At 43.9% G+C, this 17,353-nt stretch overlaps 1 protein-coding gene across 4 annotated transcripts; it reads right to left on the bottom strand.

The window, feature by feature from the left end:
* Window positions 1-1,042: 1,042 nt before the first annotated feature.
* LOC115094454 lies at window positions 1,043-17,113 on the bottom strand. 4 transcript variants are annotated; one of them, XM_029607533.1, is made up of 3 exons: window positions 16,895-17,113; window positions 15,450-16,229; window positions 1,043-2,769 (listed from the first exon to the last, which is right to left on the bottom strand). In XM_029607533.1, exons 2-3 carry the CDS (start codon window positions 16,090-16,092, stop codon window positions 1,187-1,189), a joined length of 2,226 nt encoding a protein of 741 aa, XP_029463393.1. In that variant the 5' UTR covers window positions 16,093-16,229; window positions 16,895-17,113; the 3' UTR covers window positions 1,043-1,186. The 4 variants fall into 4 exon arrangements, with proteins under 4 accessions (XP_029463393.1, XP_029463394.1, XP_029463395.1 ...); XM_029607534.1 differs by lacking the exon at window positions 16,895-17,113 and adding an exon at window positions 16,562-16,886; XM_029607535.1 differs by lacking the exon at window positions 16,895-17,113 and adding an exon at window positions 11,144-11,347 and having other exon boundaries at window positions 15,450-15,587.
* Window positions 17,114-17,353: the final 240 nt, after the last annotated feature.

Genomic DNA, 17,353 nt, shown 5'->3' with positions numbered 1-17,353 from the left:
GCAGAGAAGCGAGATGGGGACAACTGACATGGAAGAGGGGAGGGATAACTGGAGTCGAAGAGAGAAAAGTAAAAGGCAAAGAAAAACCATTTGGGATGAAAGCAAAAGATGAAAATGTTTATTTAACTATCTGATTATGTAACTGTTAAAATGGAGCAGCAGTTACCACCAACTGAAGGCAAGGGGTAAACTGCAAGGAGCAGCAGTTACCACCAACTGAACGCAAGGGGGTAAACTGCATGGAGTGGCAGTTACTACCAACTGAAGGCAAGGGGGTAACCTGCTTGGAGCAGCAGTTACCACCAACTGAAGGCAAGGGGTAAACTGCATGGAGTGGCAGTTACTACCAACTGAAGGCAAGGGGGTAAACTGCAAGGAGCGGCAGTTACCACCAACTGAAGGCAAGGGGTAAACTGCAAGGAGCAGCAGTGACCACCAACTGAAGGCAAGGGGGTAAACTGCATGGAGTGGCAGTTACCACCAAAAGAAGGCAAGGGGTAAACTGAATGGAGCAGCAGTTATCACCAACTAAAGGCAAGGGGATAACCTGCATGGGAGCGGCAGTTATCACCAACTGAAAGCAAGGGGATAACCTGCATGGAGTGGCAGTTACCACCAAAAGAAGGCAAGGGGTAAACTGCATGGAGCGGCAGTTACTACCAACAGCAACTTGCTGGGTGACTGGATGGGCCATTTGGTATTTATCTGCTATCATTTACTATGTTACTATGTCCACGGCTCACATACTTTTTCTCCTGCAGGGAAAAGGGGCAGAGCTGAGGGTGGTGCCAGGGCAGTCTAGTAAAGTCTATGCAGAGAGTTTATTTTTAATTCCCTGTCTGTACTTTCTGGTGGGGAATTTGTAGCTGTAAACTCTATGGGCACTTAAGTACCTGTGGATCTGCAAGCGATGCGGAGGGGGGGGGCTGAAAATAGCACTCCCCGTCTTTGAAAATAGATTCTTTTTTTGTATCAAGGTTAGAATCCACTTTTTTTCATTGATTTCAGATCTAAAGGAATTTTTTAAGCTCTTTTGGTCTTCTGGCTATTTATTGAATATAAACATAGGTGTAAAGAGATGTACAAAATATGAAGCCGAGTTGGAGTTATAAATTTAAAAAATGGGGCGAAGGTTCTTTGGCCCTATTTACAAATGCAGACTGAAAAAACTGAGCTGAGGTGTGAGTCATTCGGATTCCAGATAGCTCCTGACCACATCTAGCAGGTACTCGGGGTATCCATAGGCCCTTGCGATCTCATGGTCCTTTTCTCTCTGCACAAAGAATTGAAGCTTTCCCAGGGAGGTATATTGGCAAGCATTTTCTCTCTCCAGTTGGGCCTTCTTCTTCATGTTCTCTTTCTCCTCCCTCTGTTTCGCAGTGATAGGCAGAGACACCTCCAGCCGCCTAGGATGAGAATGAGGGACTGCAGCCCTAGTTAGATCTTGTTTTATGGATCTCTGGATCCCAGGGCTGGGAGCTGGAAATGATTTGGAAAACTTTTGATCTAAAGTCGCAGGTTGGTGGTAGCGAAAAGGCAGATGGTGGGCTGGACCAGGATGATGGGACACACATGGAGTCCGGTTGGGAACGGAGTGATAGGATGTAGATGTACTGAATTTCTGACCAGAGCACTGGGACTCCGGGGGTCGGTGGCCGAGACCAGAATTCTGCAGCCCAGGTGGATTCTGCCTTGAACTGGTACAATGAGGAAGAAACTGATGGATGTTTGACAGGCCATGGAATGGTTTGGGACCCTTATTTTCACCACAAGTTCTCTTACTAGATATGTTTATTCCAAAAACGTTGCTCCCATTCTCCTTCATTAATGTCTGCTCTGGTTTTACCTTTTCTCGTCTTGCTTTCTTAGTGTAATGGTCATTATTGTCAGACTGTTTTCGTTTGATGGCTCTGGAAGTTTGTTCTGGGTAGATGCACGATCTGAGTTCTTTCTGAAGGGCTCCAGTCATGTTGGAACTCTTGATATCTCTCATAGTACACATAGCTTCATTGCCATGGAATATCTTTTTTGTTAGATACCTAGGGCTGTGATTATCAGAAACAGTCCTTTCCCTAGACCTTGTTGGATCCTTCCCAACTTGCAAGCAGTTGGATTCCTTCTCTTGTAGGCCTTTATGTTTCGAAATCATTAAGGGAACATACGATGATGCAACATGCGAGTTTTCTTCATATTTTCTGCCAGAAAAATTCGTGACCATTTCTCTTGAACCAGGGTGACCTGATGGGTGGAGGAGACCCCTGCAGCAGGAGACCTCACCACTTGGTTTCATTGAATATTCCATCTTCTTTCCTGTCTGCATAGCACAAACAATCTCCTTACTTGTCTTCCTCGAGCAAAGCAAATTCTTTCCTGGTTTACTACGCCATGTCAATGTTTTTCTTGCGTTTGTAGGACATGTTAGATTTTTCACTAGCTGTTTGGTACATTTCAGTCTTTCCCTTGTCTGTGTAAGACCTTTCACATTGTTCACAAGCTCTGTGGAAAAGGTAAGCTTCTTCTTTCGATTTCGGGAGTATGTCAATTTCTCTTCTAACTTTGTGGGACATTTTAGTGTCTTCATCGACCGTGTGAGTGGCAATAATGTCTCTGACTTTGAGGGACACTTTGGCTCCTCCTCAGGTTGTGTCTGAAAGGGCCATATCTTAAGTGGAACATCGCATGCTCTGATGTCGCTCACAATTTGAGCTCGTTTAATAAGGCATGCCCTGGGTTGGGGATCTCGCTGACTTCCGTGTTTTGTTTTCAGCACTGCATAAGAAAAGAAGAAAGTTAATTAGAGAGAGAAGGATAATCCAAAAGAAGAGAATTACAGAGAACTCAAAGAGGGATCCAGAAAGGAGAAAGAATTCAGAGAAAAAAAGTTTCTAGAAATGAAAAATAATCAAACCACAGATTTAAAATTCAAGTTGGAATTCAAAAAAAAATAAATAAATGCACAAATGAGAAAATAAAACAGACAGTATCAGAACATTTTATGTAAATCTGTGTGAATTTATTATAACTGAATATGACGTTTAGGGTAAAATGATATCAAGCTTTTTTGGTTGAATTATTTATGGGCATTTTCCCTTTCTATCCTGACTTCAATGAAAAATAAGAGAAGTCAACATGAAAAAGAGAGAGAGCCAAAGAGAGAAAATGCAAAAAGAAAAAAATTAAAAAAAAAAGGGGGGGGGGAATAATCTGGCATTCTCACAAGTTCTCTTCTTTTTCAAAAAATTCAAAAGATAAAATGCTTAAAAAAATACAAAAAAGAAAATTGAAAGAGAAGATCGAGAGAGAATGCAGAGACAGAAAATGCAAAATTATAATATTTCAAGAGAGAGAAACAAAATAAAGAAAGAATCTGAGGGAGACAGTCCAAAATAAGAGAACAAATCCAAAAGAGGAAATTGTCATACAGGAGATTAGATTATGAAGGATTAAAAAAACAAGCAATTCAGAAAAGCGAGAAAATCCAAGTGAGCAAGAGAAAGATGGGAAAGATAAGGCGCCCCCTTTTGAGTAGTATCTTAGAATATCAAAAACAAAAATCTGAGAGCGCAGAAAGGCAGAAAGGCAGTCTCTGAGGTGCTCAACCCGATCACACTATGGTGTGTGCTTCCTGCTCCAAACAGGTAATCTCTGTATTCCGTTTCCAACTCAAGGTCTTTCCTCAGACTGAACAGGGCTGAGAGCTCTGCTGAAGCAGGTCTTACATATCAGAGGAGAGCAAAGTACTGCTACTGCAGTGACTCTTAGTGCAGTACCGGAACCAGCACTGAGAGGCAAGTGAGGTCACTGGAGAGAAGGAGAAAACTAAGACTCACGGGGAGTGCATAGGGGGCCCAATATGTGTACGGGCAAGCCTCCTCCTCCAATGCATATTTACCATCAGCCACTCAAAATAATGCACCACACTCACTTTCTTTTGTCAAGCAACAGATATTTTATAATGGGTATTTTTGGCCGCAGCACAAGTTTTACCGAATAAACTTAGGATTTAAACATTTTCAGATATGACATCAAAAACATTTGCAGATAATTCGAACTGCCTACTCTGACAGGGGGGGGGGTGACCAGGCTTTTGCCTTCTCACCGAAAACAGCTTTGTTCCCAGTCTTATTCCGGTTCCCGGCCGTTGATGCCATCGATCCGGAGCAGCCAGGCGGGCCTGAGGCTTGGTCGAGGGCCGGTTCCGTAGAAGCCCGGGACCCCCGACATCGATGCTTTGCCGTCTTCATCATTATGTCCCTCGCCGTTGAAACGAGCGGTGAAAATGTTGAACTTTTGTTAGCAGCGCCCCATTTTGACTTAATATACGTTGCGGGCTTCTCCTGCTTAGCCCCCATTTTTTTTGTCGTCTGCTCACCCTGCCGCCAGCGCTGCGACATTCTAGACACGTGGTAAGTGGGCGGGGGAACTGCTGCCAAGGACGCCCCCGCTGCTTTGAAAAGGGGGTGATCCCGCCAGTCGGGAGATTTTAAACTCTAGCGGGCGTCCAATGGGAGCCTCAGTCCCCTCCCTCTCGCTTTACCTTTTTTTTTGTCTTACCTTTCGACCCCCTCCCCTGCTATGTTGTCGGCTGCCCGACGACACCTATTGTGTGCCTGCCCATGGACATTTGTCCGTTTTTTTTTTGCTCATGGGGGCTGAACCAGAGAAAGAGAAAAACTCCGTCCTGGTGCGAGGGACATTTGCTTTGCACTGCCAGTAACTGCCGTAAAGATTTCCTCGCCTCACAAAATCCTTTTCAGTTAAAATATAGAATAAATGGTGTACAGACATGTGTGAAGAGCCAGCAACTCCACCAAGAGTTTTGAAGATTATCATAGAAATATGAACGCTAAAAACTGAGTCATCCAACATACCTTCAAGATCAGCATCCCTAACTGAATTCCAGAGATTTACTCTATTGTATTCCCCTGCCTGAATGCTCAGTCACTCCCTTCACTTTCCTCTAGTTTAAAGTGCATTGTCCCATTCTGGAACACAGTGGTAGCAGCGAATCCGAGCAGCAAGCACAGTGTGGCGTGCAGGAGCTGCTAACACAGCCTCCTGCTCTAAAACCTCTTATAACCCTCTGGTGGGTGGTAGATATATATTTTTATATATATATATATATATTTATTTTTTTTTATCTACGCATGTAGACTTACTACTCATACTTTGAAACCCGCAGTTGAAGAAAGGTTCCCCTGATGGGGGTACAAAGCTCTTGGTTTGCCTCTTGAATGGGAGTATAGGCCTCAGAGCAGGAGTGGAGATGAGCAGCGTCGGAGCTTCCAGCAGGCGTAACTTTGCCGACAAAGGTAGGGGGGGTGTTTAGATAGGGCCGGGGGGTGGGTTAGGTAGGGGAAGGGAAGGGAAGGTGCGGGGGGGGGGGGGGGGGGTGTGTGGAAGGAAAGTTCCCTCCGAGGCCGCTCTGATTTCAGAGCGGCCTCGGATGGAACGGAGGCAGGCTGCACGGCTCGACGCGCGCAGGCTGCCGATTTTGGGCAGCCTTGCAGGCGCCGACCCCGGATTTTAATGGATACGCGCGGCTACGCGCGTATCTATTAAAATCCCGCGTACTCTTGTTCGCACCTGGTGCGCGAACAAAAGTACGCGATCGCGCTAATTTATAAAATCCGGCCCTTAGGGAACAGTTTGGAATGTAAGTGTGATACACGGGCATACATTGAGGCTTCATAACATTGTAAAGTTTACATTGTATCATGAGATTGGGGAAGGAAAAGTAACAGATTGGAGCTAAGAACTGACAAGGAAAATACATTGTAGCGTGCTGAGGTTTGTTAAGGATCCATTGGGGTATTAGGTATTCTATTAGTGTGTAGTTACTTTCTATGTAGGGATCTATAGCTTGTTCTGTTTTCCTAATAAGAGTTGATATTTTAGGTCTGGTATAATATTTACAGTGTTAACTTTCATAGGTAGGGTTGTTGCTGTTTGAGTGCTGGCAGTTAGTGCTGTTTAGATATACAGAAATTATGTTTTCTCGTGGCTCTCTGAGGGTGATGCCCATGCCCAAAACGCATTACAGTAGGCCTAATACCATAGAGATTCCAAGCGTCTCTTGCTTTTTTGCAAGGTTTTCTGGTTGGCACCTCAGCAGTGCATGTAAATATAATATACATATTGTATGGGATATTTTTACCTCAGAAGACTGTGCTTTGAATGTACTTTTTCATGTAAAATCTGTTATTATAAATGCATAATTTTTAAATTGTGTGCGAGGAGGGTGTGATGGGGTGGGGGGGTGCAAGGCTATAAAGGTTTTTCTAGGGTTTCTAATACCCTTGCACTGGCCATGAGCATTGCTGCATAAACATTTAACAGTCTCCCAACTCGTGGTGCCGTGTGTTGTGTAAAGGGGGAGGGCGCAGATTTTCACTTGGCCATAGGCACCACATTGCCTGGCTACAGCTCTGCGTGCCTACGTGATCCGAACGGCCAGACATGTCTCCATCTCCATACACATACACACTCTCACCAGGGCCATCTTTGGCTCGCAGTGAAGATGAAGGCCTCAGTGAGAGTGAGTGTGTGGAGCAGGGTGTGTGTATGTGTGTATGAGAGATTGCGAGCCTAGGGGGGGGGGCATGAGAGAGCATGCATGAGGATGCATGGGGGGATGTGAGAGAGCGTGTGCGAGAGTGCTTGGGGGGGGAGAGAGAGCATGCGTGAGAGTACTTGAGTGTGGGTGCCAGAGAGAGGGAGCCTATGGGAGGGCAGAGTTGGCGGGGGGAAGGGAGGGGCGCCATCTCATCCCTCGCCTCAGGCAGCAGATTGTCTTGAGCCGCCCCCTGCTGGTTGGTATCACAGCAATACATGCAAATATAATAAACACTGTTGTAAATGATATTTTTACCTCAGAAGACTGCACTTTGAATCTATTATAAATGCATAGTTTTAATTGTGTGTGGCGAGGACCAGGGGCAGGGGTGGGGAGAAAGCGGCACACGCCAAACTGTAACGTTTATCTGGGGCTCCTAATACCCTTGCACTGGTCCTGATGTAAAATATCCTGGGACCCAGTTCAAAGTCTCTGACCCAGACATTGTCTCCCACATGGAATTTACATAGTTTGGGTGTTTATGGTCACTTACTCTTTATTGATTTTGATGTTGATCATAGCTGAATTTTGTTGACAGATTTGAATTTTTCTGGCATATAATTAATTCTCATGTATAGGACGAACCCATCAGCCCTGGGGCTTTGTATTAGGGTTTAACTATTTAGTGGTTTAAAAATTCAAAGAGCAGGCTTTTAGGTATGTTTAGGTATATTTTGAGAGTAGATTACTACAATTTTCCAGACAACCACTCCTCCACCAAATGAACTACTTGCCCACCTGAAATCTGGTGGCCTTATTCTAACCTTGCTGCACCCGTAAGCGATGTTCACACAAAATTATGTTAAGAAAAAAGTGAAGTCCATGAATGGCTCCATTAGAATCCATGGGGGTGTGGCACAATCATTGTACAGGGCAGCAAAAAAGGAAGCAACGGCCCTGATCCCAAGGCTCTGTATGTGGGAGTTCAAGGGGAGTTCATGGAGGTCTTTAAGATCATGAGAGGTCTTGAATGAGTAGATGTGAACCGGTTATTTACATAGAAGGACTAGGGGGCATTTCATGAAGTTAGCAAGTAGCACATTTAAGACTAATCGGAGAAAATTCTTTTTCACTCAACGCACAATAAAGCTCTGGAATTTGTTGCCAGAGGATGTGGTTAGTGCAATTAGTGTAGCTGGGTTCAAAAAAGGTTTGGATAAGTTCATTAATGGCTATTAATCAAATTTACTTAGGGAATAGCCACTGCTATTAATTGCATCAGTGGCATGGGATCTTCTTAGTGTTTGGGTAATTGCCAGGTTCTTGTGGCCTGGTTTGGCCTCTGTTGGAAACAGGATGCTGGGCTTGATGGACCCTTGGTATGACCCAGCATGGCAATTTTTTATGTTCTTATGGATTGGGCCATTTGCCTTTTGTGGAACTTCTGTTTTACTTGGATTTAAGCATAGCTTGTTATTAGAGGCCTAGTTTTGGATGATGGAAGGGATGCAGATATTGTCGTCATAGCAGTTTGTAGACCTGGGTCTATGGATATGAAGAACTGCATGTTGTCAGTATAGATGTAGGATTTTCAGTTCAAGGAGCAAATCAGTTGGGCGAGCGGCTTGAGGTAAATGTTGAAGAAAACAGGTGACAGAACGGATCCTTGTGTACCCGCACAGGTTAGGATCCAGAACGGGGAGGTGGATCCAGAAGTGGAGCCTCTCTTAACCCTCAAAGTACATACTCTCCTTACTCTTTGATCTCTAGATTCCTGGTTTTCTGGGACTCTCCACATTGCTTGAAGATTTTCTTGCTTTGTTGAACCCCTTTTACTCTGTTCCATGAGAAAAGATCTGGCCTTAGGAATAGTCTTCTTTCAGGACAGGGTCACAATTTGCTAAGGCTTCCATGCTCTAACAGGGGCATTTCACTCATCAGAACTCATGACTTTGCCTCGCCTGTCGGCATCAGATCAAGGATGAACGTTTCCTTATAGAGTCTCCGCACTACCACCTGCTGGCAGAAACCACTAATTGCGCTCACTATACTGGAATATTCTCTATACCAGAGAATGAATTCACACTTTCCCAAGGCAAATTACTTTATGGTAGGGCCAAGGGTTCCCTATGCAGATCTCTGTAATACCTGCTTTTCTTAGATGACGGCTATGGATGTTAAGCCCGGTTCCTTTCTTCTACAGCTCACTCAAGGACCCCAGCAGTGAAGAGTTACAATGAGACATACACATTCATCCACTCAGTCACCCAGTGCCTATATAAACTATTAAAACGTCAGTTCAGATGTTTAAATAAATTGGAAGGTGTCTTATAATATGCCCCAGAAAAAGTCCTTGTCTACTGCATGATTCACAACATTGCAGTCAGAAATCACATTCCAGTCAACATTAACCTTAACCTAGAAGAGAATCCTCTGTGCTCTGCTGCTAGATGAGGCACAAGTAGAGAGTGTGGGAGACAGCTCTGAAGTTGTCTGATATTAGAAAATATTTACTTCCATAAATCACTGAACACTGGAAGGAAAAGGTTCACACCATAAATGAAATGCCGTTCTCTTTGCTTTGTCCAGTGTAGCTGGCTTGCTCTTCTCTGCAGCAACAGTTTCTCATGCACTCCCAGGAGGTAAGGCTCACCTGGTGGGCCTAAAGACCTGGACAGGGTCTCAGCCAGACACACACAAAAGAATACCAAACACACCTTAACAAAGAAAAGCCTTTTATTTGAAACATCAGAGAAAGGCACAAATCTCACATGGAACACAAACGATAGGAACAAGAAGAAGAAAAGCCATGCACTAACCCAAAAAAAAAAAGCCTATCTTTTGTTCTTGTTTTGTTGTTTTAAACAGCGCACCATTTAGCACTCAATTGGCCACGCGTTTTCAACACGCATCCATTACCCCTTATACTGTAAGGGGTTTAGCACCTCGAAAACGCGCGGCCAACCTCCCCGAAAACTAATAGCACTCAACACATGCAAATGCATGTTGATGAGGCATTTAGTCAGTCGCCCAGGATACTGAGTAGTTAAATCACAAGCAGATTGTGATAAATTGCAGGAAGACCTTGTGAGACTGGAAAACTGGGCATCCAAATGGCAGATGAAATTTAATGTGGATAAGTGCAAGGTGATGCATATAGGGAAAAATAACCCATGCTATAATTACACAATGTTGGGTTCCATATTAGGTGCTACAACCCAAGAAAGAGACCTAGGTGTCATAGTGGATAACACATTGAAATCATCGGTTCAGTGTGCTGCGGCAGTCAAAAAAGCAAACAGAATGTTGAGACTTATTAGAAAGGGAATGGTGAATAAAACGGAAAGAAGAACATAAAAAATTGCCATGCTGAGTCAGACCAAGGGTCCATCAAGCCCAGCATCCTGTTTCCAACAGAGGCCAAAACCAGGCCACAAAAACCTGGCAATTACCCAAACACTATGGGTAATGTCATAATGCCTCTGTATCGCTCCATGGTGAGACCGCACCTTGAATACTGTGTACAATTCTGGTCGCCGCATCTCAAAAAAGATATAATTGCGATGGAGAAGGTACAGAGAAGGGCTACCAAAATGATAAGGGGAATGGAACAACTCCCCTATGAGGAAAGACTAAAGAGGTTAGGACTTTTCAGCTTGGAGAAGAGACGACTGAGGGGGGATATGATAGAGATGTTTAAAATCATGAGAGGTCTAGAACGGGTAGATGTGAATCGGTTATTTACTCTTTCGGATAATAGAAAGACTAGGGGGCACTCCATGAAGTGAGCATGTGGCACATTTAAAACTAATCGAAGAAAGTTCTTTTTTACTCAATGCACAATTAAACTCTGGAATTTGTTGCCAGAGGATGTGGTTAGTGCAGTTAGTATAGCTGTGTTTAAAAAAGGATTGGATAAGTTCTTGGAGGAGAAGTCCATTACCTGCTATTAAGTTCACTTAGAGAATAGTCACTGCCATTAACAAATGGTAACATGGAATAGACTTAGTGTTTGGGTACTTGCCAGGTTCTTATGGCCTGGATTGGCCACTGTTGGAAACAGGATGCTGGGCTTGATGGACCCTTGGTCTGACCCAGTATGGCATTTTCTTATGTTCTTATGTTCTTATGAAATTAAAATGTGTTTTTCTGTACACCCTGCAACTTAATATCCTAGCGATATTAAGTGGGAGGAACCAAAAATTAAAATAATTTTTTTTTTTTTTAAATCTGCCCGCCAGTCAGCAGGTTAGAAAAATGCACAATTTTACCGGCGTCCATTTTCCCAACCCATGGCTATCAGAGGGTTTGGAAACCGACGGTGGTAAAATTGAGTGTCGGTTGTCAGACCCGCTAACAGCTACCTCTATGCTATTAAGGAGGCGCTAGGGTCGCGCTATTGTCCCTAGCGCCTCCTTACTATTGCGACCTCTCATTTAAATACAGAATCATGTGCCCAGGAGAGATGGCTGGGCGCATGTTGGGAGAGCGGGCGCTCAAACCCGGAGCACCCGCCCTCCTGAAGTTCTTATAGTATCGGCCTGTCTGTTGGCCAAGGATGGTGCTTTGCCAGTGGGGTGAATTTACCTGGCTGCCTTGTTCAGAAAAGTGGTAACAGATGGGGCTCTGGATCAGAGGGTCTCGCTGGGATGGTGCTGGCTTGCTGTTACTTCAGACTGTTCATGCTTCATCACTGATGGGTAATCTGTTGAAATGACATTCACCTCTTCAGATTTATTAAACATCAGTTCCTCCTGTAGTCTGTGTGTACAGTCAGGGTCTCTTGCTGTTCTGCAGAGAGAATCAGAAGTGTGGAATTGGAGCCAGAAGATGCTTGGAATGCCAGCATCCTCCCCTAACATCACTAAGACCTATACAAGCAGAAAAGGAAGAAGTAAATTGTTGGAACATCTGCCCTACACCCCCGATACAAGTGCTGTACACTGATTTTTCTGCTAGCAACGCGTTGAAGTTGCATCCAACAGCCTCTGACACCCAATTTCCCTCCCCCCAAACTAGACCCTTAATTGCTTCCATCCTGCTCATACCAGGGCCAGTACAAAAATAATCCTCTCTGTGAAAGAGTGGGAGTCTTGCCAGAGATGCAATCAGGGCTTACCTGCTGTCTCCTTAGCTATATCAAAGTTGCTGTCAAGGTTCCAGTAAATCCTTCTAGGCCTTCGGGTCCCATAAGGGAGGTGAGGTGCTGCTTGGGTCTCCATAAGTTGCATGGGACAGGGTCTGTGAAAGTCTTCTGCTGGTGTGGCCTTATTCTTGACAGTTTAAGGTTAAGTTTGCCTTTTGCATAAGAACATAAGACTTGTCATACTGGTTCAGACCAAAGGTCCATCAAACCCAGTATCCTGTTTCCAACACTGGCCAATCCATGTCAGAAGTACCTTGCAGGATTCCAAGGGGTAAATAGATACCAAGCTGCTTATTCCAGAGTTAAGCTGTGGATTTCTGCAATTCTGCCTTAATAATGGTTAATGGACCTTTCCTCCAGGAACTTGTCCAAACCTTTTTTAAACGCAGCTACACTAACATCTTTCACCACATCTTCTGGCAATGAATTCCAGAGCTTATTATGCATTGAGTAAAATAATATTTTCTCTTATTAGTTTTAAATGTATCGCCTAGTTACTTCATTGTGTGTCCCCTGCTCTTTGTGCTCTTTGAAAGAGTAAACAACCGATTAATGTTTATTCATTCCACTCCACTTATTATTTTATAGACCTCGGTCATATTTCCCCTCAGTCGTCTTTTCTCCAAGCTGAAGGGATGTTTTATGTGATCTGTTGAATGTGGTAGGATGCCCAAAACATTTTGCTTTGCTGTACTGGACATTCTTGTCGACTCTTTGCCATAGAGAATGTAATTATTTTTACCATCCCCTCTAGCAGCATGTAATCTTCCTCTTCAGCAAAGCACTACCTACATTTAGAATGCGGCCAGGTAGGGGGAGCAGGGTGACCTGTTGGCTGGTGTGACATTTGTGGCCTTTGGGAACACTCACTGCATGCTTCTCTTCCTTTTTCTCCCCTTTCCTCACCCTCTTCTTGTCCTTCACTGACATCCTGGGAAACTTTTGCGTTAGGTCACCATAAGATTGGATTGGATTCGCAGAGAGGGAGACTGTGTGTGTGTGCACATGAATCCCTTCCCCAAGCAGGGAGAGGGGATGTGTGAATTCTGTATCCCAACCTCAGACTTAGATTGGGGAGAGGGCTAACTCCCCCCTCCCCATACCTAGATCGGTTTCCTCCTCCTTCCAGCCTGCAAGGGGCACCGTGCCACCTTCTCCATTTTCTTCCTGCCCAAGTAGGTCAGCTCAGCTAACAACAGAACCCAGAACTTTCCATTATTTCTCTGGAAGCTCAGCAATTTATTCAGAATATTGGTATCTCTGAGTGATACTGAATAGACGAACAAACAAGCCTCTGGAACAATCCTCGACTTACTAAACAAAGTCATACAAAAGAGATTAGGGGGATTGTAAATGTGTTGGTTGATCAAAATCTGTCCGGTGTAGTACCACAGATGGAGGTGGGCAAACAACCACCATTCAACGTGTTCTACTATATTTTTAATAATGCTTTAAGGAATTCAAAGCCATGTCCAGGTATATGCCGCCATGTTGAAAGCATATACCTGGACTCATTACAGATAAAAACTCTCTCAAGCCCCTGAAGCAGATGGAGTCCTGTCGAAACGCTGGCAGTGTCGGGCAAGGGAGTAGCGAGTGGGGATGCTTCAATGACAAGCGAGTAAGTTATTTATAGTGCCAACTATTCCAAGCTGTAAAAAACTAACAAAAACTAAAAAAGAAAAAGAGAGACATAGAAAGCAATACTGATTTTTTATAAATCAGCATGTTAAAAAGTTGGATAGTAAACGATAATAAAACATTTGTTTTATTACTTTTATGTGCAAAAGAAAAATATATAAAATTGTTCTGAACTCGCTAAAATGTTATTAAAAATGTCTGTGGTACTACACCAGACAAATTTTGATCAACCTACACATTTACAATTCCCCTAATCTATTTCGTTTATCTCTGAGTGATACCCAGAGAATTCCCAAGTATGTTCACTAGGGTTGCCAACTGGCTCCAGATTTTCAGGCCAGGTTGATCCATTCCTGGTTTTAGTCCCCTGCATGCAGGTACTTATAGTCTTTCTTTTCTTAGGGAAGGCAATAGGGAAATCAGAATTGTCCCAGCATGCAATGGGGTAAAATCTGGACTGGATCAACCTGTCCTGAAAATCTGGAGCCAGTTGGCAACTCTAATGTAAACTGCTCTGTCTCTCTTATGCCCTGTCCTCATTGCCTCCACCTCCTCCTTACTGCACTCATCCTCTTGCCACTCTTCTCCACTGATCATTCCTCATCCTCCTACCTGCTATTCCACTTCCTCCTCCTGCTCTTTCCTATTCATCTTTCCAGTCTTCTGGACCTTTCCCTCCCTACTCATATTCTCCCAGTACTAGCACTTTTTCTTCCTCCTTGACCCCCGTCCCTCCTGACTTCTGTATCCACTTATTTTTCCATCTGGCCCACTCTATATCTTACGTATCCTCTCCCCACTCATATTCCCCATGCTCCCTCACGTACACCGGGCCACTTTCAAGATGCATTCAGGCCACACTCACATACACTCTCCTGCCTTTTAAAACTCTGCGACAAATTCTGCTCAGATAGGGACAAACACAGAGGCGCCCAGTACACAGGCAACCACCCAGAAGATATAAGAGAAGACTTCAAGAAGGGTAAAACAAAGGGTCATAAGACACAGACAAAACACCCAAGTCAAGACACTGAAGACCTCCACCTACAGTACCTTCATTTTCCCCCTTAACTCTTTCTACAAAACATCAGCTCCTGAGTCCAGTTATTGCTCTCCTGCTTTCTCTCAGCACTGACCCACAAGGGCATGTGGAAAGCCACCTTTTGTGGGTTCCTTCCATGGGTTGGGGCCAGGAAGCATGACATGCAGTGGTGTGATTCCATATGCAAAGTGTGAATCCCACACAAAATAATGTTTTTGCAAGGATTTGCACACCTTTGGTTAATTGGCTCCTTCATGTCTGAATATACCGCTATACTTTTAATTGTGATTTCATGTGTTTCATCAGATAATTCAGCCAGTTAGGAACCTAATTCAGGGTGTCTCCCTTGGATTACTTGCCAAGAAGACCTGGCCTGACTATTTCCCCACGAAGATCACTATTAATGATGTCCTTTTCCATGTTCTGCACAGGGAGGGTCTAATTCTCCGAATCTGTGATGTCTTGGCTGTCCTTCTGTAAATACAAAAGCCTTACTGCAGGGGGCAGCTACACAATCAAACTTTTTCTCCTATTGTGTCCTTTTAGGAGCAGTCCTTGACTAATCAGATCCCTGGTGAGGCAAAGACATCAAAGAGTGCCACATGCCAGATTAGTTTCCATCTTTCTTGAAAAAAAAGATTTTTTCCCCACTATTCACACTGTACCCCAAGAAGGCATTGAGATTAATGCCTCTTTAAGTGGTCTTCATGCAATGTTAAAATGCTATAGGTCAAACTGTAGCACCTTTTGGGCCTATAAAATACCTGGGCGTGCAACAACTGAAAACGTATAGAACAAGAAATATCTGCAACCTGACAAAAGTCAAGTTGAACTCTATTGTAAATGTGCAACATTTCGAAGATTACCTAGAAATGGAAATCAACACAGCTATAGGAAGTCTTGCATTTCCATTGGGAATCCCTTTCCAGGTTTCTGTTTTCCCTGCCTTGAACCAGGCTCATCCTTTTCCCTTCCCTTTTTACCAGACTCACACTTAGAAACCAAACTGTTAAATCCAATCAAGTTGCTCTCATGAAACTTCCCCTCTTCTATACTATGCTCACCGGGGATCCTTGACTTTCTTCCTTCCGCTTTGGATTTTCCATTTCCTTCTCGTTCCATGGATAATGGATAACAGGATACAAGAGATACAGCAGAATTCTCACTGTGTGGGTAGATCTCCTTCAAAACAGGAATGCTTCCTATTTGAGTGTTGTCAAGCTCCCAGTTTGTGTTGCCCATGCTAGGCACATTGGGGAGAGCCATCTCCAACTGTATGCAGTGGCGTAGCTCAGTTGATGGCCTCTGTCTCAACATTAGATCACTACGGATGTCCTGTTGACTCAGAGCTTGGATGTATGGAGGCCCCATTGGCATTACACTCTGGAGCTGGATCTGAACTGAGCACTTGCTTCCAAAAGAGTGGAATTGTCTGTGCATGTTATCTACCGAGATAGTAGTGTCTGCTTTCCCAGACTGAAGCATTTCATACTGTTTAGCTAATAAACAAGGAATTGATTCTTCCTGAGCTAGTAGTCTTTTTGGTGTAAACTCTTGGAACACCACCATTTGTTTACTAGTGGCACTGATGGAGGTGGCTGTTTGAGCTCTCCATCCATCGAAATCTGGGTAGCTGGTAGAGGCAGAGGCAGAGGGGTCTTGTTGTAGCTGCACAAGGTTTGCAGATGTGCCATGCAAAAGGGCCATTTCTTCAGATCTGCACACACAGACACTAGGTCTATGACCCTGAAAGCTTGATCCCAAGAAGGATTTCAGAGGAAGTTGTGTTCAATGCTGATGAGTCAGTTTTGGTGTGTGTGTCATAAATATATGGAAAAATTGATCTGCACGGAAAGAAAATGAAACAGAAAGTTAACAGTAGGAGATCCAGTCCCATCAATAATTCAGGAATACTTGAAAAAATACAGAAACCATAAAAGAACAAACCCATAAACCTTTGAAGAACAAACTGAAAACCCCTCATGAAAATCAGTGAGTCCCTCAGGACGCGCCCTCAGGGAACAAACCCCAAAACACACACTCCCTTAAGACACATTTTTAACATCAAGTGCAAAACCCAGCCTAATCTGAATATTCACTCAGGAGTACACTGTAGATCAGTCAGAGTCAGAGGAAGGATAACAGAGGCTACTGTTAAGATTCTTTAATGACATACCTGATTATCTATAGGCAGATACCAAAAAGGTCAGAAATATCGTAATAGATAAAACATTCAATACATGCCAGGAGGCAGGGTAGAAGGAAGCTGACAAGAAGAGCTGAAGATATGAATTTTAATGAGTTTTCTACAGTCTTCTGAAACTGTGTTCTCTGGGAAATGGTTTGTTTTAAATGTGTTTGTTGATTCCCATTCCCACAGTAACCCTGAAGATTCTGGGACAGATTTCTTCTACTGGAAGCTGATGATATCATAATGTAGATCAGAACTTCCAAACACAGCTTAGAGACCAAGTCGGACAGAGCCAAGGGAGGGAAGGGTTCATCTCACCTTGCTTCCAGAGCTCGATCGAAGGGGAGAAATAACTGGCTGGAAATCCGTGCAAGGAGACCAGTGAAACTGGATCCTTAGCTGGAAAGAAACCTAGTAGAAATTAATGACACAGTGCATGTAACTATAATCAGGGTCTAAATTGTTATAGATTATTTCCCATTCTCCACCCACCAGACATTATTTTGGAGGGGCTTTTCCCCTCTCCCTGCCGCAGTACTCTCACTTTCTACAACTCCCACCCCCATAACCCCCAACATTATCTTCTCTCTGCCCTTCCCCCTACTTTTTTCTTATTTATACATTAATTTCTTGAGCCTCCCTCTCTCAATCCCACCTTCCTACATAAATCTATACCCCACGGGTGGCTCTATAATAAGGCAGGGTGAGGCGGTTGCTTCAGGCGGCAGAATTTTGAAGTGGCAAAAAATTCCCACTGCTGCTTCAGGGGCTGTTGGA

The sequence above is a fragment of the Rhinatrema bivittatum genome, chromosome 6 (genome assembly GCF_901001135.1).
Source record: "Rhinatrema bivittatum chromosome 6, aRhiBiv1.1, whole genome shotgun sequence".
In the NCBI taxonomy this organism is placed as follows: Eukaryota; Metazoa; Chordata; class Amphibia; order Gymnophiona; family Rhinatrematidae; genus Rhinatrema; species Rhinatrema bivittatum.
Note: the sequence above shows the minus strand (reverse complement) of the source record. Positions and strands in the feature narration are given on the sequence as shown.

Bases quoted from the DNA above. Each gene is read 5' to 3' on its own strand.
- LOC115094454 (XM_029607533.1), bottom strand. From the start codon at position 16,092: ATGGCCCTTTTGCATGGCACATCTGCAAACCTTGTGCAGCTACAACAA. The intron at 2,770-15,449 runs GTGAGCATAGTA...TTTCTTATGCAG, and splicing joins AAGAAAGTCAAGGATCCCCG to TGCTGAAAACAAAACACGGA.